Source organism: Desmodus rotundus, chromosome 12 (genome assembly GCF_022682495.2).
Source record: "Desmodus rotundus isolate HL8 chromosome 12, HLdesRot8A.1, whole genome shotgun sequence".
Classification (NCBI taxonomy): domain Eukaryota; kingdom Metazoa; phylum Chordata; class Mammalia; order Chiroptera; family Phyllostomidae; genus Desmodus; species Desmodus rotundus.
The window spans coordinates 33,421,528-33,445,860 of NC_071398.1; the positions used below are offsets into that span (position 1 = coordinate 33,421,528).

The following is a 24,333-nucleotide window of genomic DNA, read 5'->3' on the forward strand; positions in this document are numbered from 1 at the left end:
TCCACTGAGCCACACCAGCCAGGGCTTGTTGGTTTAAATATATGGTATGTTCAAAAAGGCTTAAAACAAATATTTACCATGTCTGTGACAAGCAGAAGCTACTTTTCACAGAAATGTATTCCATATTTTAAATAAATAGATGTCAAAAAGGAAACTAGATAGAAATTGTATCATCTTTTCTCATACAGTTTAGAACTTCAAAGCAGTATCATTTCCTCTGCATTCTGTTTATGGAAGTCAAAGTTCTACCCAGTTTCAAGGAAAAGAAACCTAGATTCTACTTTTTGATGGGAAATATTTCAAAGAACTTGTTGACAAAACAATAGTTTTTAATAGTCCAGACAGGTGATGATCGCCTAGACTAGGGTGATGGCTGTGGAAGGGGAAGAAAGGGTTAAATTCTGGGTAGATTTTAAAGGTAGAGATGACAGGACTTCCTGGGCAACTGACTGTGGGTGTGAGGAAAAGAGGAGTCAAGGACGACCATGAGGCTTTTGGACCAAGTATGAAGAAGGATGTGGAGGAAAGCTTGGGAGGAGCAGGTTTAGGGGGAAGATTGGGAGCTCAGTTTAAGACCTGTGTAGTCTGAGATATCTTGTACACCTCTGAATGACGGTGAGCAGGTAGCAGGATATAGGAGCCTTAGGTTTAGTGGGAAGGTCCAGGCTGAAGATAGAAATTTGGGGACTATCAGGACAGACAGGATTATCCATTAAGGTACGGCAGCACCTGGGAATGAGTGTAGATAGAGAAACCAAGGCCAGAGCCCTGGGACACACTGAAGTGACAGACTGGTGATGCTAGAAGCAGGGGAAGGGAATGCTTCAAGGAGGGAGGGCTCAATGAACCAAATGCTGCTGTAGGCTCAAGCAGGATGTGGACTGAGGACTAATCATTGTCCAGTACTCTGATAACCCCATTAGTTTCAGGCCCAGAGGACAGTTCCTTCTATCTCATGTGAGACAGGAGGATCCACTCCTGAGTTAAGGTGAGTCCCAGACTTGCCTGAAGTGTTGCCTGGAATCCCTCCCCTGCTTGCCCTCAAAGGGGATGAAACCAGAAAAGATTCTGTATCACAGGTCAGAAACCATGGTGGGAATGGGGCAGGATGGAGGTAGGAGGCAGGGGGAGCCATTTCCTTAAAATAGCATGACTCAGCCTTTCTAGAACTCTTTTCTTAGACACAACCAGTAAACTGGAAAAAATAATTTCATTTGGAAAAACAGAATTTGTACAATTCAAAATCTTCTGGTCTCAAGTGAGGCTTCTTCCCTCCTCAGCGGCATCCTTGGGGACCTGGGGGTGGGGGGTGTGGTGACCTAGCTGGAGGAGACCAAGACCCTGGGTCTTCATTGTGGTCCAGCAAGAGGGATAATTGAGCGTCCACTTCCCTGGAAAAAAAACAGGTAGTAGAGACTGAGGTATGTCCTCAGGATTAGGGTCTGGGGCTTTGGACAGTTCTGGGAAAGGGGTGCAAGAGAGGTGGGCACTCTGTGGGGGTCTCAGAAGATTCAGGGTTCCAGTGTCGTAAAACCTGGAGATAGTCACCATTTTTGCTGCTGCAGCTCTGCCCTCTGAACCCTTAGCACCTGCAGTACAGGGTCCTCCTGGAACTCGCCACTGTCGGAGTCTGGGGTTAAAAAGAGTGAGCTCCAGGGGGTTGTACCCATAATGTGCTGGACAGCCATCTGGATCCTAGCAGCCTTGCACATATGCTCACCTTCAGCAGCCTGCAGAAGCCCAGCGGCCTGGCAGAGTATGTCCTCTGGCGGGGCGTGGTCAGCAGCAGGCGCTGATGTGACCACAGCTTCTAGAGACCCCGCCTTGAACAGAGGGGGCGGGGACTTGACGCTTGTGGAAGCCTCCTCAACTGAAGGGGGTAGGAACTTGGGCTGAGCCTGCCTGGCTTCCTTGCAAAGCAATGACCCTGCTGCGGAGGGCATGACCTTGGCATTCAGAAACTCAGCCTTAGACGGATCTGGCGGTATGTCCGCCTGTGGAAACCATGAATCAGATAGAGGGGGTTTAACCTTGGTTTGAGAGTGTGTGGTTTTGATTTTCGGAGACTCAGCTAGGGATGGGGGCAGGCCCTTGAGGGGAGAGTGCTTGTCCTCCAGGCTTTCTGGGAATAGCCTAGCGGCCACTACCTGACCAAGAGGACCTCTGAGCTGCGTGCCAGGCCCCTGGTCAGGCACTGTGACCTGCCCAGCAGGTTCTTGGCAAGGAGTTCTACCCCTCCGAGGCTTGAGGCCCTGGTGCTTGGGCTGGGCGGAGCTGCATGGCTCAGGGTTGGGCAGGCCCTGGGGGATGGTAAGGGGCATAGGAGTAGAGGCCCAGGGCAAGCCCCTGAAAGATACCCATGGACCAATCTGTGGTGCCCAGAAAAACCCATCAGGGCTGGGGCCCCAAAAGATGTGTGGAGAGAATCCTGGGACGATAGGCCTCTCCACATAAAAGGCTTCGCGGGGGGAATGAGGCCGGGCCATACTGCCCTGCAGTGGGACGCAGTTAGACTGTGTTCCCAGAGAACCAAGGGTCTCTGCAGGGGCAGGTGAAGTCTGCAGACAGGTGGGGACAGGGACCTAAAAGAGAGAATGCAGAGTGTCCTCAGTCCCACTCAGGCTTCCCCTTCCTCCAGCTTCCCTTAGGATCCCCGTCAGCCCCTCAGGTGCCTCTCTCCCCCATCTTACTGGAGTTGTGAGGGCAGAGGTCCCTGGCAGTACCCAGGTTCCATCACCCTGACCTCCTTGAGCCTGTTCAAGCTTCCGCCGCTGCCGCCACTGGTACAGAATGTCATCCTCTGGTTGCAGGGGTGCCTGGGAGGAGACCAGGGCTGGAGCAGGGATGGGGGCTGGTGCAGGAATTGCTGTGGGGTAAGTAGAGAGAAGAGGGTAAGATAGGAGCCAAGGCGATAAGGAACCAGGGGGTAAGTACAAAGGGAGTAAGCAGAGCAAAGAGGGTAAGACAGGAACCTGCTGACAGCCTGCACACATACCCTTCAACTGTGCCAGGTTATTCACACAGGCTCTCCAGATAATGTCCCAACTCCTCTCTAGAGTGGGAAGCGGGGAAGGGGTAGGGTCAGAGAGCGGACTCATGGACTTCTTAACCTGTCATCATCATTCAATTCTTCCTTCATTAACAAGTGTTTATTGAGCTCTTACTATTGAGCCAGGCATTGTTCTGGCTCAGTACAACAGTGATACATAGCAGGGCCACTGGCTGTCCTCAGTCCAGTGGGGCAAAACAACATCTTTCCCATCACCCACAGCATCATTTCAACAGTGATGATAGTAGGGCTACCACTGTCTCTCAGAAGCCCTACCATCTAGTGCTGCACACAGAGAGAGGGGCATAGTCTCAGAATTCTCTCTTCTCCCCTCCCCTCTATATCCCCCTAAAATGTGTGTGGAGTGAATCCTGTGAATCTACTTCCAAACCTGGCCACATTCCTCTACTTTCTTCAAGCTCTGGCCCAAGCCAAACTAGCAGCATCTCTCACTGGGTATTGAGAGCAGCCAGGGACAGTTTGTTAACACCCAAGTAATATCAAGTATCCTCCCTACTCAGACCCTCCCATGGCTCCCCAGTATTAAGATAATGACCAATTGCCTCCCCAAGCCTGCTTGGCCCAATGTAATCTGACCCCTGCCAATCTCTCCCTCCTTATCCCACATGACTCTCACCTCTGGTTCTTTCCTTTTCTAGCTCATTGTCTGTACCATGTTCCCTTCCACCTCAGGTTCTCTGTGCATGCTACAGGGCTCTTATCATCACCATCATTCAGGTCTCCATTCATGCAGCATCTCTTCTGGGAAGGTCTTCTCTGACATCCCAAGATCACAATCCTCTCCTGCATGGCCCTCATTTCTGCTTACATTTCACATTTGTTTGTGAGGTAGTGTAGCTACTTTCTGCGCTACACGAACTATGCTGTGAGTACCCTGAAGATTACACTGTGCATAGTTGGTTCACTATGGAATCTCTAATCCTGCTCACAGGGCCTCACACACAATAGGAATTTAATGTTTGTTAGATGAATGAATAAGTTAAATCTGCAAAACAACTCATGAAGTAGGTACTAGTTTTATCCTCATTTTACAGACAAGAAAACTGAGGCTCAGAAAGAAAAAGTGAATCAAAGGTGATGCTTAGGTGGAGGGAAGAATCAGACAGGCGTTTTAGCTGGATCACACAACATGCATGAACCTCTGTTCACTTGTGCTAGCTTGTTGCCATTCCTGGGAGCCCCATGAGACACAGAGCACCTGTCCTGTGTTCCACTGCATCCCAGGACCTGGGCACTGAGTAAAAGTAACAATAATGATGGCAGTAATAGTAACCCAGGTCCTTAATCTCATCTCTGAAATCTTGGGAGAAGAAATTTGAGAGTTCAACAGTTTGCATGTTTTAGCAACATTGCATGGTATGAGAAGTGTAGGCAGGGGTCTGGTGCAGTACACCTGACTCAAACCCATTGGTATTCAGTTGAGCGATATGCAATCGGCAATATTCAACCATTTCCTACTTATGAAGGCAAAAATTTCATATGGTTCAATGTAATATATCCATAGCAAAAAGTATGAAGTCACTCTAAATGAGATATAGATAGAAAGATAATTTCCTTTTTATTGTTAAGGTCAGATTTTGCTGTCAAATTGGGTATGGTGCAAAACTTGCAAAAAGCATTCTGACTTTGGACCTCTGTGTTCAGAGAGGCAGATGGGATAGAGAGCGCAAACCTGTCATACTAATGATAGCTACTTATTAACAAAGTGGTGCTAAGTACTCCATATATTCACCAACTCATTTAATTTTCACAACACTTGGAGCAAAGGAGTACTATTATTATTCTTGTTTTAAAGTTGGGAAAAGAAGAAAGGCCCAGAGAGGCCCAAGGTCACATAACTGGTCAGTGGCAGAGCTGGGATTCACGCCAACTGCCCTCAATTCTTGTTCTCCGGAACTCACCATGTGCCTTGGAGTCAGAGCCCTTGCTGGAGTCAGGGGTGAAGGTCTTGGAGGAGGGAGAAAGGCCATCAGACCTGATGGGGAATGAGGAATTGTTGGCATTGCTGAGGCTTCGGGAGGAAGAGGAGCCAGAGGCTTTGCTGTAGGAAGAAGGCAAAAGTGAGGCAAAAGGGGTCTCAGAGGCAGTGGGCCAGGCCTGGAGCTGTAGGAGTGGGGAGGATGATGGGGGAGGGGAAAGTACCTGTGTTTCAGCAGCTTGGCAGCTCTGCTTTGCAGGCTCAGCATCTCCAGGTCCAGTAGGGATGAGTTCCATGTGCTGAGGCTCTGTGAGGTGAGAGGGTCAGAGGCCAGCTCCCATTTCAAATGCTATTCAGAAAAGGGCTCCAGACAGAGGGCCTCCACCTGCACTCCACCTGGTACCCTCACATGCTGGCTTAGAATCTGCTCCTTCTCCTCAGGGAAAAGTGACCCAGTTTTCCTCTGTGGATCCACACCCATTGATGCAGGCATTTTTGTAGAAGGGTGGACCCTACCTTCCTGACTAGGCCTGGCTAATCACAACAATCTGTCCTCTGGTTCATGTTGATTTTGAGAGAATGAGAGTAAGCCCTGGTTCTATGGATGCAGCTATTAGAAAAAGACCCCTCTTTAGAAGCCTAGAGCTACTGAAGCCATTTAGCTACTTTGAGGGGAAATCCTGCCTGAGGCTGAGCCCAACAAAGAACAGAGCCATGGTAGTCAAGTTCCTCCCAATAGTGTTTAAATACCTGGATCCAGCCATGCCTGAAAACATCTACTTTTGGATTTTTCTTATTGTGGTAGCAAACAAATCCTTTTTTGTTTGTTTATTTGGTTCATTAAGCTTCCTTGAATTGGGGATTGACTCTAATTCTATCCCAGGGCTGATACCTTCAGTTCAGGTACATAGGGGAAGGGGTAGATGGGGATGTCACCTGCTTTATTTCCTGAAGGGGGGCCAAAGCCTTAGCCTGTGATGCACTGGCCACCTTGGCAAGAGTCGGGACTGCTGTGTTGAGTCTTCCTTCTGGTTTATTGGGTCCTGCTGAGAAGCCTCAATTGAGTTAGGAGGGCCAGGAAAAGCAGCTGCTGGGAGCATTGAACAGGAAAGGTTTTGGACCAGCAGTGGATGGGGCTGAAGCAAGTACCTGTTGCAAGTTTACTGCTAGGATCTGGAGATTCAGGCTGCAGCCACCAAAAGTCAGCTGGGGTTGGACCTGCAGTCTGGCGTTCCTCTCTGCTTGTGGGCTGAGCCTGGCGGAACCGGTTTATGAACCTGTGTGCCTCAGAGAATGGGAGGTGGGTGGGGTGAGGACAACCAAATAATAATAATAATCACCATAGCCAATGCAGTTGAACACCATGGCAACACCTGGTAGTTGTCCCTCAATATCCACTCTCTTTTCTTACACAGTAATGCAATATTATGTAAGACTAGTACTAGGCACGTAGCCTCTCTTCTAAAGATACATTTACCAGGTACCCTTGTAGCTTTATGACCATGTAACTAGGTTATTGACTAACAGGGTATAAGGAGATGTGATTCTGAAAAATGGATGTTGTTGGCCATTTTGGTCCACAAAGTAAAGGGCAACAGCCTAGGGTTGGAAGGGCAACAAGATAGAAGGAAACTATATCTCTGACCCCTCAACTAGGGGCTGCCATATTAGCTCTGGTTACTTCTGCCTGGACTGTTAGGTGAGGGAAAAATAAACTCTACCTTGTTTAGGCCCCAATTAATTTGGGACTCTGTTATGGCAGCTGAACTTGTGTCCTACAAATCCAAGTGCTCACCATGTGACAGGCATTGCTGTAGAAGCTTTACAGACAGTTGACAGACCTAGACAGGCCTAGGAGGAATGGAAAATCACCAGGCAGGAAACTACACTGTGGGAAACTGCAGCCTGGGAAATACCTGCTGATTCTACCCAAGACAAACAGATGCTCGGCTAAGATTGGGTCTGGGGTCGGCCTATCCTGCATTACAGGATGCAGCTTTAACCCAAGGCTTACAAGATGTATCAAGAACAATGGTCAGCAGAAACAGCAACCAGCAACCAGCTCTAGCCAATCAGACTCTGATGCCCCAACCAATTACCTTTGTGGGTTTTTGCGCTTAAAAACCCTGCCCTAAGAACAACAGAGTGAGTCTTAACTTCCCTTGGTTGGCTCCCCAACCTCCCTTGGTTGGCTCTACTTTCTGCTTTTTCCTTGCTAATAAACCCTGCTCCTTGGCTTGCTGCGTCTGACTGGTTCTTGAGCGACTCTGACCTAACAACAGTAACTCATTGAAAGCTTAAACAGCCCTAGAGGATATATTATTCATATCCCCAGTTTACAGACAAAAAAAACTGAGGCCAAGCTCACACAGACAGTAAGTGACAGAGCTGGGATTTAAACCCAGGCAACCTAGCTCCAGAGCTCTTAACACATGAAATGTGGTCCTGAAAGTGCTACATAAACAATGCTGGCTGTGATGATTATTACAGGATGCCTGTCCAACTCCCAATCTTTCTTGCCCCTCAGGGCTGATGATACTTACCTGGCCACCACAGAATCACCACTGTCAGTTAGGGTGGGTGGTTGGGAGGCACCCATCTGTTCCTCAGTGGTGATGGGTGGGGAAGGGGTCCCTGAGCTGGATGGCCAGGACTTCTCAAACAGCTCAGGGGAGTTGCGACCTGTGGCCAGAGCCTTGGGAACTTCTGGGATCCTGGATCTTTGGGACATGGGTGGGCTCAGGGACTAAAATAGGGGAGGTGGGGAGAAGAAAAAGTGAGGCCTGGGAACTTCCCTGTAGGAAAACAAACACACATGAAGTCTTAGTCCAGAGGGAAGGAAACACTTCTCACAATGGTAACAACTCAGAGTAGATGAGGTTGTGATGGTGGTAGAGGACTGGAAAAGGCAAGGACATGGGGAGGGAAAGGGGCTGTCTCTTAATCTCTCACCTGCATTTCTTTTTATAGGTCTTCCCTCTAGTCATCACTCCCTTCCTACTGGGCTGGAAACAACACTCTGTGAGGTGTCCTCACCTTGAGGTGCCAGGTCTGGCTTCAGGATGGCCAATAGAAGCTTCAACTTAGGGGAGCATCCCCAAAGGGGCTGTCTTGGGTGGAGAAAACTGGCAGGCTGCAAGGGCAGAGTCGGGTTGGTAGGCAGAGCTTGGTCACTGCGGCCTGGGAGGAGTTGGAAGGGGAGTATAGGGTGGGAGGATGGGAAAAGGAGGGCAGAACAGACTATAATTCCCATGGATTCCTGTAAGAGATGGACTATAATTCCCCTGGTGGAGTCTCAAAAGAGAAGAACCCAGAACTTCCGGTCAAGACAGTGGCATAGGCAGACATGGCTTGCCTCTCACACAACCACAACAAAATTACAACTGAAACAGAGAACCATCATCACTCATAATCAACATAAATCAAGTTGAATGGAAGTCTGACAACTACAAAATTAAAGAAACCACATCCATTAAAACTGGTGGGAGGGGTGCAGATGCAGAACAGGCTGGTCTCTTACCCACATATGGCGGACAAAAATTCAGGAGGGATATCTTGGAAACCAGGAGTCCCAGCCCCATACCAGACCCCAGCCCAGGGTTCTAGTGCCAGGAAGATAAGTCCCCACAATTTCTGGCTGCAAAAATCAGTGGGGATTGAGTCGGTGGAAGAAACTGCTGGAGCCCCAAGCAGTTCCTTTTGAAGAACCCACACATGGACTCACCCACTCAGACTCACTCCCTCTGGGCTCCAGCAACAGGGTGGTGGCTTGAGAGACACCAGTGGTGTGGAGGGGGAGGCTGAGGTGTCTGGTACCAAGAAGAGCAGAGCCCATTGTCCCTTTTCTGGCCCCCCCCCCGGCCCCCCCCCCCCCCCGAGTGGCAGACTGGTGCCTATCTAAGATTCCATCAACCTGGCTAACACTGTTTGACCTGCCTTGGAGACTACAGATACTCTACCATGCCCAACTTATGGGCCCTACACAGGTGCTTTTCCATATAAATGGTCTTGGCTCATGCTTCACAACTTCCTAAATCCTCTCAAATAAGCAGCAGCTAGCCTCAGTGAGCCCCAGGCCCAGAACTAATAGCCTAGATTCACAACTTGGCTTCCCCTGGAAATCTCCAAGCCCAGCACAAGTAGCAGCCATCTCAGACTGCTCTATAGCTCAGGCAGGGTGGCCCAGGCAAAACACAGGTGGGGGTTGATCTTGGCCTGCACCACCTGGGAAACCCCAAGGGCCAGGGCACCCAGTGGACAGTATAGACCACGTCAGAGCACCACCACCCTGCCCCTGCACAGCTGATCCTCCACGGAGGGTGGAGAGTAAATGGTCACAGCCAATCCTGGCAGCTAACTGGCCTGGGTAAACCCCTTCCATTGATCTGCTGACAGCAACCAAGTCTCAACTATAAGAGGAGGGTGTACTCAGTTCACACAAAGGGTGAACCTTGAGTACTCTGCTTGGGTGAAAGGGGAGGCTATGTCACTGGACCCTACAGGACACCTACTACATTAGGCCACACTACCAAGACACGGAGTCAAACCAGCGCTACCTAATACATATAAAAAAACACAGGGAGGTTGCCGAAACAAGGAGACAAAGAAACAGGGCCCAAATGAAAGAAGAGATCAAAACTCCAGAAAAAGAAGTAAATGAAATGGAGATAAGCAATCTATCAGAAGCAGAGTGCAAAACACTGGTTATAAGGATGCTCAAGGAACTTAGTGAGGACCTCAACAGCAAAAAAAGATCCAGTCAGAAACAAAGGACACACTAATTGAAATAAAGAACAATTTACAGGGAATCAACAGTAGAGTGGACGAAGCTGGGAATCAAATTGATGATTTGGAACATAAGGAAGCAAAAAACAACCAATGAGAACAACAAGAAGAAAAAAGAATCCAAAAAACAGGGATAGTGTAAGCAGCCTGTGGGTCAGCTTTAAGCAATCCAACATTCACTATGTAGAGGTGCAGAAGGAGAAGAGAAAGATCAAGAAACTGGAAATCTATCTGAAAAAATAATGAAAGAAAACTTCACTAATTTGGTGAAGGAAATAGACATGCAAGTCCAGGAAGCACAGAGTCCCAAACAAGATGAATGCAAAGAGGCCCTCTCTCAGGCACAGTATAATTAAAATGCCAAAGGTTAAAGATAAAGAGATGGGTGAGTGGGTGTGGAAGAATGGGTGAGAAGTGAGAGGATTAAGAAGTACAAAAAGGTAGTTACAGAATAGCCATGGGGATGTAAAGTACTGCATAGGAAAGGGAGTAGCCAAAGACTTACAAGCATGACCTGTGGACATGCACAAGGTGTGTGTGGGGGGGGGATTGCCTGAGGGAGTGGGGGATGCTGGGTGGAGGGGGGAAGGGGGAAAAATCAGGACAACTGTAGTAGCATAATCAATAAAATATAATTTAAAAAAAAGAGAAGAACCCAGAAACTGCTAACCAGTGGTACTCAACACTAGGTCCAGTCTAGGAGTTTTCTTTAGAAAATAGAGCAGTTGTTTTTTGGAAATACATATGTGTGGTCCTCACCCCAGACCAAAAGAATAAGAATTATCTGGAAGTGGGAGCTAGGCATCTATCTTTTTCTCAGCATTGCAGGGATTTTGAAGTGGAGCTTGAGTTAAGAACCACTGCTAAGCCCAATCACTACATTTCCCGTAAGTCCTTTGGACACTAAGGAGAAAAGGGTAGATGGACTACAATCCCCATCAGTCACTGGGCTCGGCTCCCCAAGAAAGGTCAAAAACAAAACAAAAGAAGACACTCATGGGAGTCTGGGGGCAATTTCAAAATTAAGAAACTTAATTCCCAAGATGCCCCCTGACCATCTTAGAAAAACACGGTCCGTGGGGCAATTTAGAGAGCGGAATGTAAGACGCTATGGGATCCCCGGCTTGGGAGTTGCAGTTCTACGCGATTGAGAAGGAGAGACTCCAGACCCCAGCAACCTTGACTCACCCTTGGTGTTGGCTCTCACTCTTGGTTTTCCCCAGGCGTCCTGTGGTCCCCGGAAGAGAGATCTGCCTCACCTGCGGTTCATCCTGCAGCTACCTCAGCGATTTCGCCTGCTCCTCTCCTTCACTTGATGACTCCGAGCTCCTCTCTGTTGCTTAGCAATGCCCTCTCAGTCCCGCCCCTCCCCAGAAGTTGCGGGCGCGGGAAGATAGCAGCCTCCAAAGCGACCAATGATAGAGAAGAAAATAAAAGTAATGGAATGTGGCCAAAGGGGGTTGTCTCACAACTGGCTGTAACGGCGGCCTGACTAAGAGATCGTGTTTGATTGGAGAACCACAGTGTGCAGGAGTAATTGGAAAGCCTGTGGACCCATGGAAAGTACGCGAAACTGGGCTCGGGGTTAGGAAGGGGTTCTAAAGTACACTCGCTTCCCTGCAGTCTTGTCTTCCAACCACGCCCCCTCTTGCTGCGGGAATGTGGTCCAGACTCCACTCCACCAACCGTTTTTCTCCTTTGTGTCAGGATGGGCGGGGTAGGACAGAATGGCAGCGAAACTACAACCCCAGAAAAGACGGCTGGCGTCAAACCAGGGAACCCAAACCGGGGGGGGGGGGGGGGTGTGCTTTGCCAAGTCGGATATCTGCATGGCAACCTGAGCCCGAAGAGAACCACCAATGATAGTGGTTCAAAGAGACCAATTCCTAGACCCCACAAAGAGAGCCAACCAAAATTTGGTGCATAAAACCCCCTGCCACATTCCCTGCTTCAGTGGGACTTCCTCCGCCGCTCTGTGGACTGGTGCGCAAACCCCAATAAAGCTCTGTACTGCCTAATTTTGTGGCTGATTGGCATTTCTTCCTCGGTGGAGCCTAAGAAAACCTTTCAGTTGCAGGGGCAATCAGGGAGACTATCCACTTTCTAAAGGGTGGCCCTCCAACAGTTAGGCCTGCAGGCCTATCCCGCAGTTACCTAACTCCTGTTGTCTTGCTGCAGGAGCAGCTGGTTGCGCCAAGTGCCAAGCATGGGCTTCTGGCCAGGTGGCTGGATCAAAACGAGCTATTTCGGACCAGGCGCGCGGCCCCGGGGGGCCAGCCTGGACTGTTCTTGCCCACGCCCCCTGGCCGCTGCTCACCTGGCAGACTCCTCTACTCTGCGTACCAGAGGCTGAGTCAGAGGCACAAAATTAGGCCCGGCTTGCCGGGAGGCTGGGCTGAGATGGGAATAGGGTCTGCCGTGTGTCCTCCTGACAGTTTGGCTGGTCGAGAGCATTCCCTATACCCAACATTCTGCTCTGAAGACTGTCATCTGCGTCATCTCCAGAGCTGCCTGCGGGGCAGGGTGGAGTAAGGGACTGGGAACTCTGCTCAGGCCCTGGGTCTCAAATGCCGCGCTGTACTCGCCACTCTGGCAAGGCTCCGCCTCTTCAGCCTTAGTTTCCCTTTCCGGAAACTGGAGAATCTTGATACCTCTGTGGCATCCAGCAGGAGCTTAATAAATGGCCAAGTCTTTGTTGGCTTTCTAAATAAGGCTCTGTTAGTGTCTGGGTCTGGCCGCAGTCCGAACGTCCCGCGGCGGCCCGCGGGGGGGGGGCGGGGGGGGGCGGAGGGGGGGGCGGACACACAGTGTACTATAAAGTAGCTGCGGCGCACGCTGGGACTCTACGAAGCGTAGGCGGCGGCGGCGGCGGAGGAGCAGGATGGAGATCCCAGTCCCTGTGCAGCCGTCTTGGCTGCGGCGCGCCTCGGCCCCGTTGCCCGGGCTTTCGGCGACCGGGCGTCTTTTTGACCAGCGCTTCGGCGAGGGGCTGCTGGAGGCCGAGCTTGCTTCGCTATGTCCCGCCGCGCTGGCCCCCTACTACTTGCGCGCACCCAGCGTGGCGCTTCCGGGCGCCCAGGTGCCAGGATTGGGGAGGGGCTGTAATGCGGCTACTTCCAAGGCTTGGGGTTTTGTCATCCCGGGAGTGGGGGGTCAGGGAATAGACAGTCCCTTGTCTTTGAGCTGGGTGAAGAGTCTGGCCACTCAGGGAGGCTTCTGGAGTTCCCCAAGTATGGAATCTCTGAGGCTGGATTACTGAAGTGGGTCGGAGGTGCCCGTCTATCTGAGGGTCTCATTTCTAAGGGGACTGAATGGATGAGGTGGTAACTGTCTTGGTGACTTTGAAAGAGGCTGGAGACCCAGGGAATGTCGGCGGTGGGGGGGTGGGGGCGGAAATGGAGCCCAGTCATTCTGCAGGGCTTGGGGGCTTCCCAGTGACTCCTGCGGGGGTGGGGGGGGTATGTTTTGTTATTCTTGGGGAAGAGAGTTTGGAGACTGGGGTGACCCTATGTATCCTGGAGAGGCAGAGGGGAAGAAGGGTCTCGTGACTTCAGAAAGGGGGGCTGGACAATCTGAGAGGTGGGGGAGGAGTACTGATTAACTGCTGAGGGCACAAGTGGTCCCGTGACGCGAGTGAACGGTGAGAAAGAGGACTCTGGAGACTGGAAAAGAGGCAACCTGGCAATTTCTGGCGGTAGGAGCAGGGTGTTTGTGGCAGCAAGGGCCCTGGGGGCTCTGAAAGGAAAGGGGCTGGGGAGTGAGTGTTCAGGAAGAAATGTTGACTTTGGGGTCGTTGACACGGGGAGGTAGGGTGGGCCTCACTCTGTGAGGGCGGAGGTCCCTCACTTGGCAGGGGAAGGTGGCCTCATCACTCTGGGTGAGAGGTGGATGAGACTAGTCGGGATTAAGAGGTCATCAGTAGGAAAGGGGCTTCCCAGTTTCGGAGGCCAGGGTCAGCTGCAACATTAGAACCAATCCGGGGGAGCTTTGCTGGGGCCTGGGAGCCCCGCCCCACTCAGTGACTATTGGCTGTACGCAGGTGCCAACTGACCCTGGGCATTTCTCGGTGCTGCTGGATGTGAAACACTTCTCACCAGAGGAAATCTCCGTCAAGGTGGTTGGTGAACACGTGGAGGTGCACGCTCGCCATGAGGAGCGACCGGTGAGCCGGCTGGAGGTGCAGAAACAGAACCCTGGGCGGGTCCTCTGGCCTAAGGGAGGGGGACTCTATCTAGCCTCTCTCCCTCCAGGATGAACACGGATATGTCTCTCGCGAATTCCACCGTCGCTACCGTTTGCCACCTGGCGTGGACCCTGCCGCAGTGACGTCAGCGTTGTCCCCTGAGGGTGTCCTGTCCATTCAGGCCTCACCTGTGTCCGCTCAGGCCCCACTGCCACCACCAACTCCTGCCAATTTGGGATCTGGGCATGCCTGAATCCTGGTAGCTGCCGCAGGGCCCCTCTTTTAAAGCCAACCTGACTCCGCCCAGCCAGATGGCCCAAGTGCGCCAAGATTCCCCCCCACCCCCAAACCGGGATCCAACCCAGACCCCTCCAACCTAGGCTCAGCCCTGATAACTTAGACCTTTTCCACTGGCACTCCTGCTCATACGCCATCCATTTTCAAACCCTAACACCTCCCTAGCTTCCAGACCCTATAAGCACAACCCCTCAGCCTAGTCTCCTGTTAACAAACTCCCTCTTTCACAGTAAAACCCACTCAAAACTCCTTATTTCCTCCTGTCTCCCTAAGAAAATATCCCCACTGTGACACGATTACGATATAGACAGTTCTGTCCCAAACCTAAACCAGTTAAGCGTAATCCACCCCTAGGCAATGTCCCAGACTGCACAGACCTTCCACACCAGACCCCCCAAGCCTGGTCTTCCCCTAATTAATCTCAGCCAGCCACCTTCAGACTCTTGAATCCCTTTTCTGACCCTCACCCTTGGACACCTATTCTAGGCCAGCCAGTACCCTCAACCTCAAAATGTACAGATCACCCTGCCCATCTTCCCAGATTTTGCACACTGTCCTAACTCCTATCTCCAACTTTACCCAGGATCCCGTCTCCAATCCACCTTCCAGACCCTTCCCCTTACTCTCCAAGACCCAGCCCAGCAGCAACTTTTATTCTCCACAATCTTTCTCCCTCCTTGAATTCCCTTCTGTCTCACCCCCTCACTCCTACCTAGCTCCACTCTCCCAATAAACTTGCTAAGCTGTGCCAACTGCTTTGTATCTGGGCCTGGAAGGATGGGCTGGAGCAATCTGAGGCCAGTGTGAGGAGGGGAAATGTTTATTGGGGTGGGATGGGTGCAGGGAAACATCACTGTCGCTCATACATCTCCCGTAGGATCTTCATGCTTTCTGAGTAACGAAGCTGATTCCGATGAGATGCCTCCTTCCACCTGCAGTGGGGGTGGGGAAGCAGAGGGAGGACTCAGAAGTTGGGGCAGAAGCCATAGAGGGGCAGCAGGTTGGGGATGCTCACCTCTGGCGGATGCATTTCCAGCGCTGCATGTTGCGATAGATGAGTGTGGAAGGTGAGGGCTCAGGCTCAGAGGGCTGTGTGGACAGAAAGGCCAGGCTGGGTGGCTATGCCCAAGTCCTACAACATATGTCCCATAGCCCTGGGCAAGCCTTGCAGACCCACCTCATCATCAGGGGTACCATGGGTCTCTGGCTGCAGGGGGGATGGAATTCGGGATCTGCAGGCATCTCCAGGTAGCCCAGGGGCTGTAGGAGGAGGCAGCTTGTACACGTCACAACTCTTGCTGTTGGTGACCTCTGAACCCTGGGGACAGAAGAGCACCATACCAGACCCAAAAGAGTCAGAGAAGAGGGCCAGGGATACACATTTTACCCCTTCTGCCTTTCCCAGTGACAATAAACATGAGGGTCTCACCAGGGACCTGTACTTCTGACAGACGGGGACCTTACCCAGCTTGGGGATCAGGTCTGTCCCAGGAATCTCTGCCTTCTTCTGTCCAGCCCAGGGACCCCCACCAACTGCTTATTCAAAGAGTCCAGAGACTCCTATCTATGCCTGCCAAACCCAAGGGTTTCCCAACTGCTCCTTTAGATCAGGTGGCTACACCTGTTTATACTGAGGATCCCTCTCTGTCCCTTCAGCTACTGGGGATCCTCATCTTGGAGGTCACACTTATATGCCCAGGGGAACCCTGTCCCTTCTTTGTCCCAGACCAGATAGCTATGTCTGTGTGTTCTACAGAGCTCCCTCCATACCCCTAGCCTAAGGGTTCATATCTGTGTCTCACTGGATCCAGGAGACATTTAAGGGACACACAAACCTGTGCCTGTCTATCCTACTGGCTTGTGACCATCTACCCACTCACTCCCTGGCTGTTGGGCAGGGGCCTACCACCCATCCCACCTCTTCATCCTCAGGCAGTGGGGGCAGCGGTGAGCTGGGTGAGCGTTCACGCTCCCGCACTGAGGGGCTGTTGCGCATCCAGGCACGGCAGATTGGGTACAGCGGTGTGTTCTCATTGAATTGAGCCAAGTCCACACTCCGGTCAAACAGCTTAATCACGTAAGTGTCTAGAGTGGTAGGAGCGGGAGGTATGTGAACATGCTCACGTAGCCCCCTATCACTGATCACCCTCTAGGGTCACCACCTACTCACTGGATCGTTGTGGCCCTCCTTCAGCCAGTCCATCATCCATCTCCCTCCTCTTCTTCCTCCGCTGGTGAGGGAAGCGGGCAGATGGCCTGTGTGAGTTGGGACAACATCAGAACCAGGACTGGGGACCTCTTGTCACCTGGCTAGGATCCCTGCTACCTTACCGTTTGCCAGTGGCTGCAATGGAGCAATCCCTGTGGGGAGAGACAGGACATTAGCAGGCTGACCCCTGAACAAATGCTTGCTCAAAACCCACCAAAGGACACCCTAGGGATACTGAGATCAAGCCTGAGGTGCTCACATGGACCCCACTAACTCTGTAGGCCTTGTGTCCCATCCACACCCCTGGAGCTCTAGAAGCCAACTATGAGGGCACCTAAGTTTCTGCTGTCACGTAGTCTTTGTGCACAGAGTGGTTAGGACTGTGGTGGAGGGGACACAGTGGTCAGGGCTTGGATGAGGGAAGTCATTCACCACAAACCCTCAGATACTGATCCCATCAACAAAACTTACTTGCTATGGGTATCTGAGGGGGTCTTCCCGGCTTCCTCGTCCAGACGCTCCCTGGTAGCAGAAGAGAACTGTGGGCTCAGGGTTCCAAAGGCCCAGAGTGGAAAGGAAATGAGTGGCCTCTCCATTAGGCCCCTTCTTCCCTAAGCCAGGTTCTGGGGTCCCACCCAGATCCACTCAAGACCAGAGGGCCCAAAATGCCAGGGTTCCCAACCCCCTATGACCCCAAGCTGGCTCAGAGCCCAACCTGTCCATGTGACTCTTCTCCAGGAGACACTGCAGAACAGCATCCAGTTGGTTCCGAGCCTTAGCCATCTCCAACTCTGAGGAAGAGAGTACCAAGCAGGAGTCAGTTTGAGGCCCAAGGCAGGTGGGCAGCCAACTGGGCTGAAGAAGGGCATGTGTACCAATCCTATGTCCAGGCTCAGGTGTGCTGAGGAGGTGAGGTGGGCTGCCTACTGAAGCAATGAGCAAGAGCTCTGGGTTCCAGTGCTGTCTCACCTAAGGGAAGTCACCTTACCTCATTGAACTTGTTACCTCATCTTGAAAATGGGTCTCCAAGTGATACCTATCTGCTAGGACTATTCTGAGGTTTTGTTTTTAAAGTATATTTTATTGATTATGCTATTACAGTTATCCCATTTTTTTTCTCACCTTCATTCCCCTCCATCCTGTGCCACCCCCTCACCCTCCAGCATCATGGACAGTTCATGTCTGTGTCGTACATATAAGTTCTTTGACTTCTCCATTTCCCATACTATTCTTAACCTCCCCCTATTCTGTGCCTACCCACTCTGCTTCTTATTCCCTGTACCTTTTCCTCCCATTGCCCCTTCTCTCCCTCTCCACTGATAATCCTCCATGTGATCTCCATTTCTGTGAAATCTGTTCCTGTTCTAGTTGTTTGCTTAGTTTTTGTTTTTTAGGTTCAGGTGATGATAGTTGTGGGTTTGTTGTCATTTTACTGTTCATACTTTTTGATATTCTATTTCTTAGGTTAGTCCTTTTAACATTTCATAGAATAAGGGCTTGGTGATGATGAACTCCTTTAACTTTACCTTACCTGGGAAGCACTTTATCTGCCCTTCCATTCTAAATGATAGCTTTGCTGGATAGAGTAATCTTGGATGCAGGTCCTTGCCTTTCCTGACTTCCTATACTTCTATCCAGCCCCTTCTTGCCTGTAAGGTTTCTTTTGAGAAAGTAGCTGATAGCCTTATGGGAATTCCTTTGTAGGTAACTGTGTCCTTTCCTCTTGCTGCTTTAAAGATTCTCTTTTTATCTTTAATATTGCATAACTTAATCATGATGTGCCTTGGTGTGCTTCTCCTTGGGTCCAATTTCTTTGGGACTCTCTGGGCTTCCTGGAAGGAAATAGAGTTGTGGAGAGTTCCTTCACCAGATTGGAAAAGTTCTCCATTATTTGTTCAAGTAAGTTTTCAATATCTTGCTCTTCCTCTTCTCCTTCCGGCACTCCCATGATTCGGATGTTGGAACGTCTAAAGTTGTCCCAGAGGTTCCTTAGCCTCTCCTCACTTTTTTGCATTCTTGTTTCTTCATTCTGTTCCAGTTGGATGCTTATTTTTTGCTTTTGTTCCAAATTGTTGATCTGAGTCCTGGTTTCCTTCCCTTCACTGTTGGTTCCTGTATATTTTCCTTTATTTCACTTTGTGTAGCCTTCATTTCACAACCAAGCTCAATCAATTCTGTGAGCATCCTGATTTCCAATGTTTTGAACTCTGCATCAGACAGGTTGGCTATCTCCTCATCACTTAGTTCTTTTTCTGGAGTTTTGACCTGTTTTTTCATTTGAGCCATATTTCTTGTCTTGGTGCACATGTTACATGTAAGGGACAGAGCCTTAGATATTCGCTAGGGCGGGGCAACCCACTTGGCTGCGTTGTGGTGTTATATGTAAGGGAGGGGTCAGAGAAGGAACACTGCTGCTTGCTCTGCTCTCGTCCCACCTTCTGTCACTTCCCTTGCTTCCCACAAGCAGTTTGTGCCCTTTATGTGCTCATTGGCAGGCGGGTGGGTTTGTGCTCATTTTAGGACCCTGTGAGTCTCTCCAACAAACTCTCCTGTGAGGCTGGGAGTTTCTCCCACTGCCACAATCCCCACAGATCTTTTCCACAGCCTGTGGTTCTGAGTCTTTAGTTCCCTGTGCTGAAACCCAGGGTTTCCCATTTCTTCTCACTCCCCTGCTTTCCCCCAGGCTTGTCTTTGGGCAAATGTGAGATTGCCCATGTGATCTGCCAGCCACTGCCTTACCCGCCCAGTCCTCCAGCTGCCACCTTGCTGCGTCCTCTCTGCCCCACTGCCTGTTTCTGCCCCTCCTACCATCTGGTTGAATGTTTTTTCAACTCCTTGGTTGTTGGATTTCTACGCAAATGTTTTTCTGGAAGTTCTGGTTGTTCTTTGGTTTTAAATTGGTTGTTTTCCTTCTTTTGGTTGTGCGAGGAAAGCGTTTCTGCCTATGCCTCAATCTTGGCTCCTGTTCTGAGGTTTAAATAAACCTCTGTTGTATACGAATCTCTTCACAGAATGCAATAATAAGTAATATGTACAGAGTGCTTATTATGGGCCAAGCATTGTTCCAAGCATATCATACATATTAACCCACTGAATTCTCACATTAACCCTGGTAGGTACATATGATTTTTATCCCCATTTTACAGATCATGAAACCAAGGCACAGAGATGTTAGGTAGTTGCCCAAAGTTACACAGCTAGGAAATTGCAGGGCTGAGGATTTGTACCCAGGCTATCTGGCTCCACAGCTGAAATTGTAAGGCAGGGACTCAAAGTGGGTACAGATATGATCTGTTTGGCTGATGCAGTGGTATTATTTTAAATCAGAATTAAATTTCAATGAGCTGACAACATTTAATTGGGAGATTTCACCCAAAATAACCACTTTGCCCCTTGCTCCAGGAAATGATATCTGGGCCCAACTTCCTGCATGTCACAGGCCCTGCCTGGCCCTGTCAGCCTGTGTGTTTGCCTCCCTTCATCCCAGAACTAAGAAGGTAATGATGTTCTATTATCCTCTTACCTTGTGAGATGTTCACTCTCCTCTTCCAACTAGTAGGTGCCCTGGCCCAGTGCTCAGAGCCTGGAAGGACACTTGGGGATATGCTTTGGCCAGCCCTGGGGCTTCCTGAGGAGACCAGGAGATACAGAGATTCCCAACACCACTTGGAGATACAGGGTAGGGATGTAGTTGGGAGCCACTGAGATTCTAGTGGAAAGTCTTGGGCAGAAGCCATGGTATGGATCATGCCTACAGCTCTTTCGTTAGCCCCAGCTTCTCTTCTGAACTTCAGATCTTGGGATCCCATGAACTCCTGGACACCTCCCCCTGGATATCACCCAGGGTCCTTCCACCTATGGGGTTCCACATTGGCCTCAGTATTTCTCTAAACTTACCCTCTTTCCCAAGCCCCCATTTAAGGGGTAGCCCCGCTGTCCGCAGTCCCTTCCTGGGCCTCACATGGACACCTCTCTCCCTCCTCCATCCCAACCCACAAACCTCTGCCCACTTGGCCTCCTGAGTTTCTCTCCCACCTATCCCAACCCTAACCTGCCCATGCTGGTCCTTTTTCTCCTTCTCCTGGGCTCCCAACTTCATCTCCCCTTCTGATCCACCCTCTACAAGATGGCCAGGGATATCTTCCTAAAACCAGTCCTGACCCTTGATCCTCCCCTTGGAACTCTCCACAACTCTGCAGTATCCCCAGGACAGATTCTGAGCTCTTCAGCCTGGTGTTCACAGGCCTCCATGACCCTACCTACCTCTCCCCACAAGATCATTGTGGTCAAGCCCCCTATACTTTTCCACTCACGATTTTTTCTGGCATGTGAGGGGTATCTTTATTAATGCACTCCTCAGCTCAAAACCCTCCCTTGGCACCCCATTTCCCTCAGAGCAAAAGCCAATGTCCTACCTTTGGCCCACAAGATCTGTTCCCCCCTCTCCTCTCTTTTCCCCTAACTCCTCATATTCTCTATGTCCCAGCCACACTGGCCTCCGTGCTGGCCCTTGAACAGGCCAGTCAAGGCTTCCTTCTACCTCAGGGCTTTTTCAAAGCTATTTCCTTTGTCTGATTCGCTGTTCCCTCACAAATCCTCATGGCTCTCTCCCTCACCTTGCCTCACTCCTGATATCCTCTTCTGTTTCATTTTATTACCACTTATACCATCTAACATCCTACATCGTTTTACTATTATATTTTGTCTCAATTCTGTGCCTCTCCCACCGCCATTAACATGCGAGCCCTGGATTCCCATAAGCTGGGTCCCAACCCAAAATGTCTTCCTCTCTCTCACCTTCGATTTCTTCATCAACCATATTGCCGACTTTTAGGATTACTGGGATACAGTGACTGCGAAGATTAAAAGCTTCCCTGTACTTCAGGCAGTCAGTACAATGCTTGACTTATGACCACTGCTTGAAAGGGAGAAACTGGGGCACAGCCAAGAAGAGTCCTTCTCAGGGTCACACGGCTCGGGATCCCCAGGTCTTACCGCATCACACTGCTTGAGCCACCACCAATTTCAAAGCTATTTCGAGCACAAACCAGGAAAGTATGCAGGCGGCCACGAATCGCTCGATGTCTGACACAGCGATAGTGAGAAGGGCTGCAGGGAGACGTCGCTTTGTCTGCCTAATCGCAATAATCCTATCGGGACTCCCATACCCTGATCAGTTCCGTGCTCCTTTACAGTCCCCTGACCTCCGGGTCCTCACCTGATTTCTCCACTTTCACCTTCACCGGGAACATGGTTTGTGTCTGGGGTCTCGCTAGCTGGGTCGGAGGAGCCCACAAAATCCTGGGGTCACAAGTCAAGGCCACAAGCTGACAGTGGGCGGTCAAATATAAGCTTCGTGTTCGGTAGGTTCGCCTGGAGCAACAGGTAGCTCCCTTCGGTGGGCAACCCAGCGGCAGTCGCTTGTTCCCACTAGTCAGTGCAACTGTCGATCTCACACTCTGACCAATTGACAGCCAGCACCTTCGGCTCGCAACCCTAAATCCCACCTTCCTGGAATCCGTTTCCGGAAACAAACTAACGACATCTCCGAGTGCTTTCTGGGAAATGTAGTTCTAGCTCTGGGGACTGAGCGACGGCGCTGCGTGAAGCATGGTGGGAGATACAGGACTGAGGCACCGAGAAAGGTTTTGGAACTTGTAATGTTGGTAGCTTTGAATAACACGCATTTAGGTATTAACAGGGCTCATTTAACCGTGGAAGTCCCTCTTGCCCCTAACTGGAAGACAAGCCTGGAATTAGGTTTCGTTCCCTTGCCAGCTACCCATCAATCTCTTTTCAAGCACAACCTCATTCGCTCAGCAAATATTTATTAGTGTCCGAGTCAATCTTCTAGGTACTAGAGACAACCAGTGTACAAAACAAAAATATTTGCCCTAATAGAGTTTATATTTTAGAGGGTGGGAGATAAACAATAAACAAGTAAAACATTTTAAATGAAATGTAGTAGGGGAAAGAATATAGCCTGAAGGAACATACTGAGTACCAAGGTGAGGACTGAAATTTTAAACACGATGGTCAAGGAAATGTTCTTTAATAAAGCAGACATCTTCTTCAGAAAGTGGTAAATTTCAAATTTCTACATATGCCTTGACCACACTTCACAAACCATGGTCCACACTTCAGATGAGAATACTGATGTCAAATGGTAAAGTACTGCTTTCAAACTCACAAAAATACCAATACAGGATAGCAGCCCCTAGTAATAGAAATATTATTCCTTTCTTGGTTCTGCATCTGTAAAATAAGTTTCTGGCACAGGACAGCCCCTGTGCCAGAAAGGTTTGGCACATTTCAGAGGGTTACGAGTAGTATTCAGTGAGAAAATGCCCGTAATGTGTGAAGCACTAAGCCTGAACAAAGTAAGCATTCAATGAATGTTTCTGAATATTAATAATCATTTTCTGTTTCAATGTCCAAAAGATCCCAGGAGTCAACATAGAGAATTAGGGTTATTTATTGGGGGATGTCAATAGAGAATATAGGAGATGGGAATTAAGTATTTGGGGCTTGAGCGTGAGCTGAGAATAGAGGAGCCCATCCTGGGAGAATGATCAGGTCTCAGGCCTGTGCAAAAGAAGCTGTCAAGGGGTACCCAGGGGTATGGTGAAGGAGAGGTAGTCCCCAAGGGCGCCCCAATGGGACCGGTAGATCTGGAAGATGGTGATCCAGGTGGTGAGTATAATTACCCAGAAGAGGAAGCCCACAGCTGAGCGCCAGACATCTGTAAGGGGTAATAAGGGTGGGGAAAGTTGGCTTCACATGCTTTCTGGTCACCCCCAGACCAGCTCTGTCTTCTCTTCTACAGAGCCCTAGAATTCTGGAACTTCTATCATCCCCTCCCATCAAAGCTCCAGGTTTCCGCCCCAGCCCCCACCCCCACGGTCTTCTTTCAACCGCGTTCTGGACTCACAGCCTTTGATTTGGCTCTGCTCTGTGTATGCCGGGACAAGGAAGGCCTCTCGGAAAAACCAGAAGATGTTGACCAACCACAGAAAAGGCAGGAAAGCAAACCCACCTGCAAAGAAAAAAACAAACTGGGACATAAGGCAATGAGTATCCTCCCTAATACTCATCTAGAAGACTTATTTGGAAGGTCCTCTCCCACACCCAAGTTCAAACTGAGATCTCTGCTATTAGGGACTCAGATATCGGGGCTCCTCCGTAGGATCCAGGAATCTGATTCCTCAGCCCTGTCTTTCTCAGGACCCAGACCACCCTCCAAATCCCCTCGTTGGGACCAAGAAATTGAGGCCCAGACTCCTCCTTCCTCAGGACCCAGGCCCTTCCCTCAGACCCAGGAATCCGCGCCCTCAGCCGCTTCGTCCGTCTTTGATCCAAGAATCCAGGCCCAGAGACCCTATTTCCCTCTCCTGGGATCCTGGGAGAGTGGTCCTTACCCAGGTAGTACTTCCGGCACAAGTTCAACTTCTCCTCGTTGGACACCCGCTCCAAGTTCATAGTTGCGCTAGGACCGGGTCGTCCCGAGGGCCCGAGGGACAAGACCCGAGTCTTGTCACTGCAAAATGCAAGGATCTCGAAAATCCACGCCCCTTAAACAAAATAAATTAAAGTGTAGGTTTGCTAAAAGTGGGGCACCCTCGACCCCACCAGCAAGCTGAATGGGTTGAGGGCTCTTTATCGGGATTCATCAAAAGACCCCCACTTCACCTGTGGTGTTTACTTCCTCCGGGTTGGATGCCTTTGCCACTTTCTACTACAGAGGTTTGCGTGTGATGCCGCAAATATCTCTGGAGTTCGTAGTCTTTTTTGATAGGCAGCGCTGCACGCATGCGCTTTCAGGGAATTCCGATAGGTGATTCTGCGGAGAGCGCGCAGGCCTTCAACACGCA

General features: G+C 50.3%; 4 protein-coding genes across 10 annotated transcripts; 1 reads left to right on the forward strand and 3 right to left on the reverse strand.

The window, feature by feature from the left end:
* Positions 1-1,191: 1,191 nt before the first annotated feature.
* Positions 1,192-11,364, reverse strand: PROSER3 (proline and serine rich 3). 4 transcript variants are annotated; one of them, XM_024577687.4, is made up of 11 exons: positions 10,962-11,359; positions 7,941-8,168; positions 7,532-7,734; positions 6,138-6,265; positions 5,925-6,034; positions 5,213-5,295; positions 4,972-5,111; positions 2,691-2,866; positions 1,721-2,582; positions 1,549-1,630; positions 1,192-1,391 (listed from the first exon to the last, which is right to left on the reverse strand). In XM_024577687.4, exons 2-11 carry the CDS (start codon positions 7,944-7,946, stop codon positions 1,277-1,279), a joined length of 1,905 nt encoding a protein of 634 aa, XP_024433455.4. In that variant the 5' UTR covers positions 7,947-8,168; positions 10,962-11,359; the 3' UTR covers positions 1,192-1,276. The 4 variants fall into 4 exon arrangements, with proteins under 4 accessions (XP_024433455.4, XP_071076053.1, XP_071076055.1 ...); XM_071219952.1 differs by lacking the exons at positions 1,192-1,391; positions 1,549-1,630 and having other exon boundaries at positions 1,819-1,994; positions 2,492-2,582; positions 10,962-11,361; XM_071219953.1 differs by lacking the exons at positions 1,192-1,391; positions 1,549-1,630 and having other exon boundaries at positions 1,878-1,994; positions 2,492-2,582; positions 2,744-2,866; positions 10,962-11,364.
* Positions 11,365-12,598: 1,234 nt separating this feature from the next.
* Positions 12,599-15,005, forward strand: HSPB6 (heat shock protein family B (small) member 6). 2 transcript variants are annotated; one of them, XM_045185551.3, is made up of 3 exons: positions 12,599-12,852; positions 13,813-13,950; positions 14,024-15,005. In XM_045185551.3, exons 1-3 carry the CDS (start codon positions 12,655-12,657, stop codon positions 14,207-14,209), a joined length of 522 nt encoding a protein of 173 aa, XP_045041486.1. In that variant the 5' UTR covers positions 12,599-12,654; the 3' UTR covers positions 14,210-15,005. The 2 variants fall into 2 exon arrangements, with proteins under 2 accessions (XP_045041486.1, XP_024433422.1); XM_024577654.4 differs by having other exon boundaries at positions 12,602-12,852; positions 13,813-13,935.
* A 52-nt stretch (positions 15,006-15,057) lies between these two features.
* On the reverse strand, positions 15,058-21,849 carry LIN37 (lin-37 DREAM MuvB core complex component). Of its 2 annotated transcripts, XM_045185550.3 has the most exons (10): positions 21,681-21,849; positions 19,986-20,090; positions 17,178-17,253; positions 16,934-16,984; positions 16,585-16,614; positions 16,424-16,509; positions 16,172-16,338; positions 15,431-15,571; positions 15,269-15,342; positions 15,058-15,185 (listed from the first exon to the last, which is right to left on the reverse strand). In XM_045185550.3, the coding sequence occupies exons 1-10, from the start codon at positions 21,712-21,714 to the stop codon at positions 15,104-15,106; spliced, it is 846 nt and encodes a 281-aa protein (XP_045041485.1). In that variant the 5' UTR covers positions 21,715-21,849; the 3' UTR covers positions 15,058-15,103. The 2 variants fall into 2 exon arrangements, with proteins under 2 accessions (XP_045041485.1, XP_024433421.1); XM_024577653.4 differs by lacking the exon at positions 19,986-20,090.
* Positions 21,850-22,919: 1,070 nt separating this feature from the next.
* On the reverse strand, positions 22,920-24,263 carry PSENEN (presenilin enhancer, gamma-secretase subunit). 2 transcript variants are annotated; one of them, XM_024577563.2, is made up of 4 exons: positions 24,152-24,263; positions 23,881-24,033; positions 23,394-23,498; positions 22,920-23,204 (listed from the first exon to the last, which is right to left on the reverse strand). In XM_024577563.2, exons 2-4 carry the CDS (start codon positions 23,939-23,941, stop codon positions 23,065-23,067), a joined length of 306 nt encoding a protein of 101 aa, XP_024433331.1. In that variant the 5' UTR covers positions 23,942-24,033; positions 24,152-24,263; the 3' UTR covers positions 22,920-23,064. The 2 variants fall into 2 exon arrangements, with proteins under 2 accessions (XP_024433331.1, XP_024433332.1); XM_024577564.4 differs by having other exon boundaries at positions 23,881-23,999; positions 24,152-24,239.
* Between the last annotated feature and the right edge of the window lie 70 nt (positions 24,264-24,333).

Excerpts from the sequence above, each read along its gene's own strand:
- HSPB6 (XM_045185551.3), top strand. The coding sequence starts at position 12,655 with ATGGAGATCCCAGTCCCTGTGCAGCCGTCTTGGCTGCGGCGCGCCTCG. Across the intron at positions 12,853-13,812 it reads TGGCGCTTCCGGGCGCCCAG|GTGCCAACTGACCCTGGGCA; the intron begins GTGCCAGGATTG and ends GGCTGTACGCAG. Across the intron at positions 13,951-14,023 it reads GACCGGTGAGCCGGCTGGAG|GATGAACACGGATATGTCTC; the intron begins GTGCAGAAACAG and ends CTCTCCCTCCAG.
- LIN37 (XM_045185550.3), bottom strand. The coding sequence starts at position 21,714 with ATGTTCCCGGTGAAGGTGAAAGTGGAGAAATCAG. Across the intron at positions 16,615-16,933 it reads CCCTCAGATACCCATAGCAA|GGATTGCTCCATTGCAGCCA; the intron begins GTAAGTTTTGTT and ends CTCTCCCCACAG. Across the intron at positions 16,510-16,584 it reads ATTGCAGCCACTGGCAAACG|GCCATCTGCCCGCTTCCCTC; the intron begins GTAAGGTAGCAG and ends CAACTCACACAG.
- PSENEN (XM_024577563.2), bottom strand. The coding sequence starts at position 23,941 with ATGAACTTGGAGCGGGTGTCCAACGAGGAGAAGTTGAACTTGTGCCGG. Across the intron at positions 23,499-23,880 it reads GTGCCGGAAGTACTACCTGG|GTGGGTTTGCTTTCCTGCCT; the intron begins GTAAGGACCACT and ends TTTTCTTTGCAG. Across the intron at positions 23,205-23,393 it reads GCAGAGCCAAATCAAAGGCT|ATGTCTGGCGCTCAGCTGTG; the intron begins GTGAGTCCAGAA and ends TACCCCTTACAG.
- PROSER3 (XM_024577687.4), bottom strand. Across the intron at positions 6,266-7,531 it reads GGTGATTCTGTGGTGGCCAG|GTTCATAAACCGGTTCCGCC; the intron begins GTAAGTATCATC and ends TGAGGCACACAG. Across the intron at positions 5,296-5,924 it reads CCCTTCAGGAAATAAAGCAG|AGCCTCAGCACATGGAACTC; the intron begins GTGACATCCCCA and ends CTCACCTCACAG.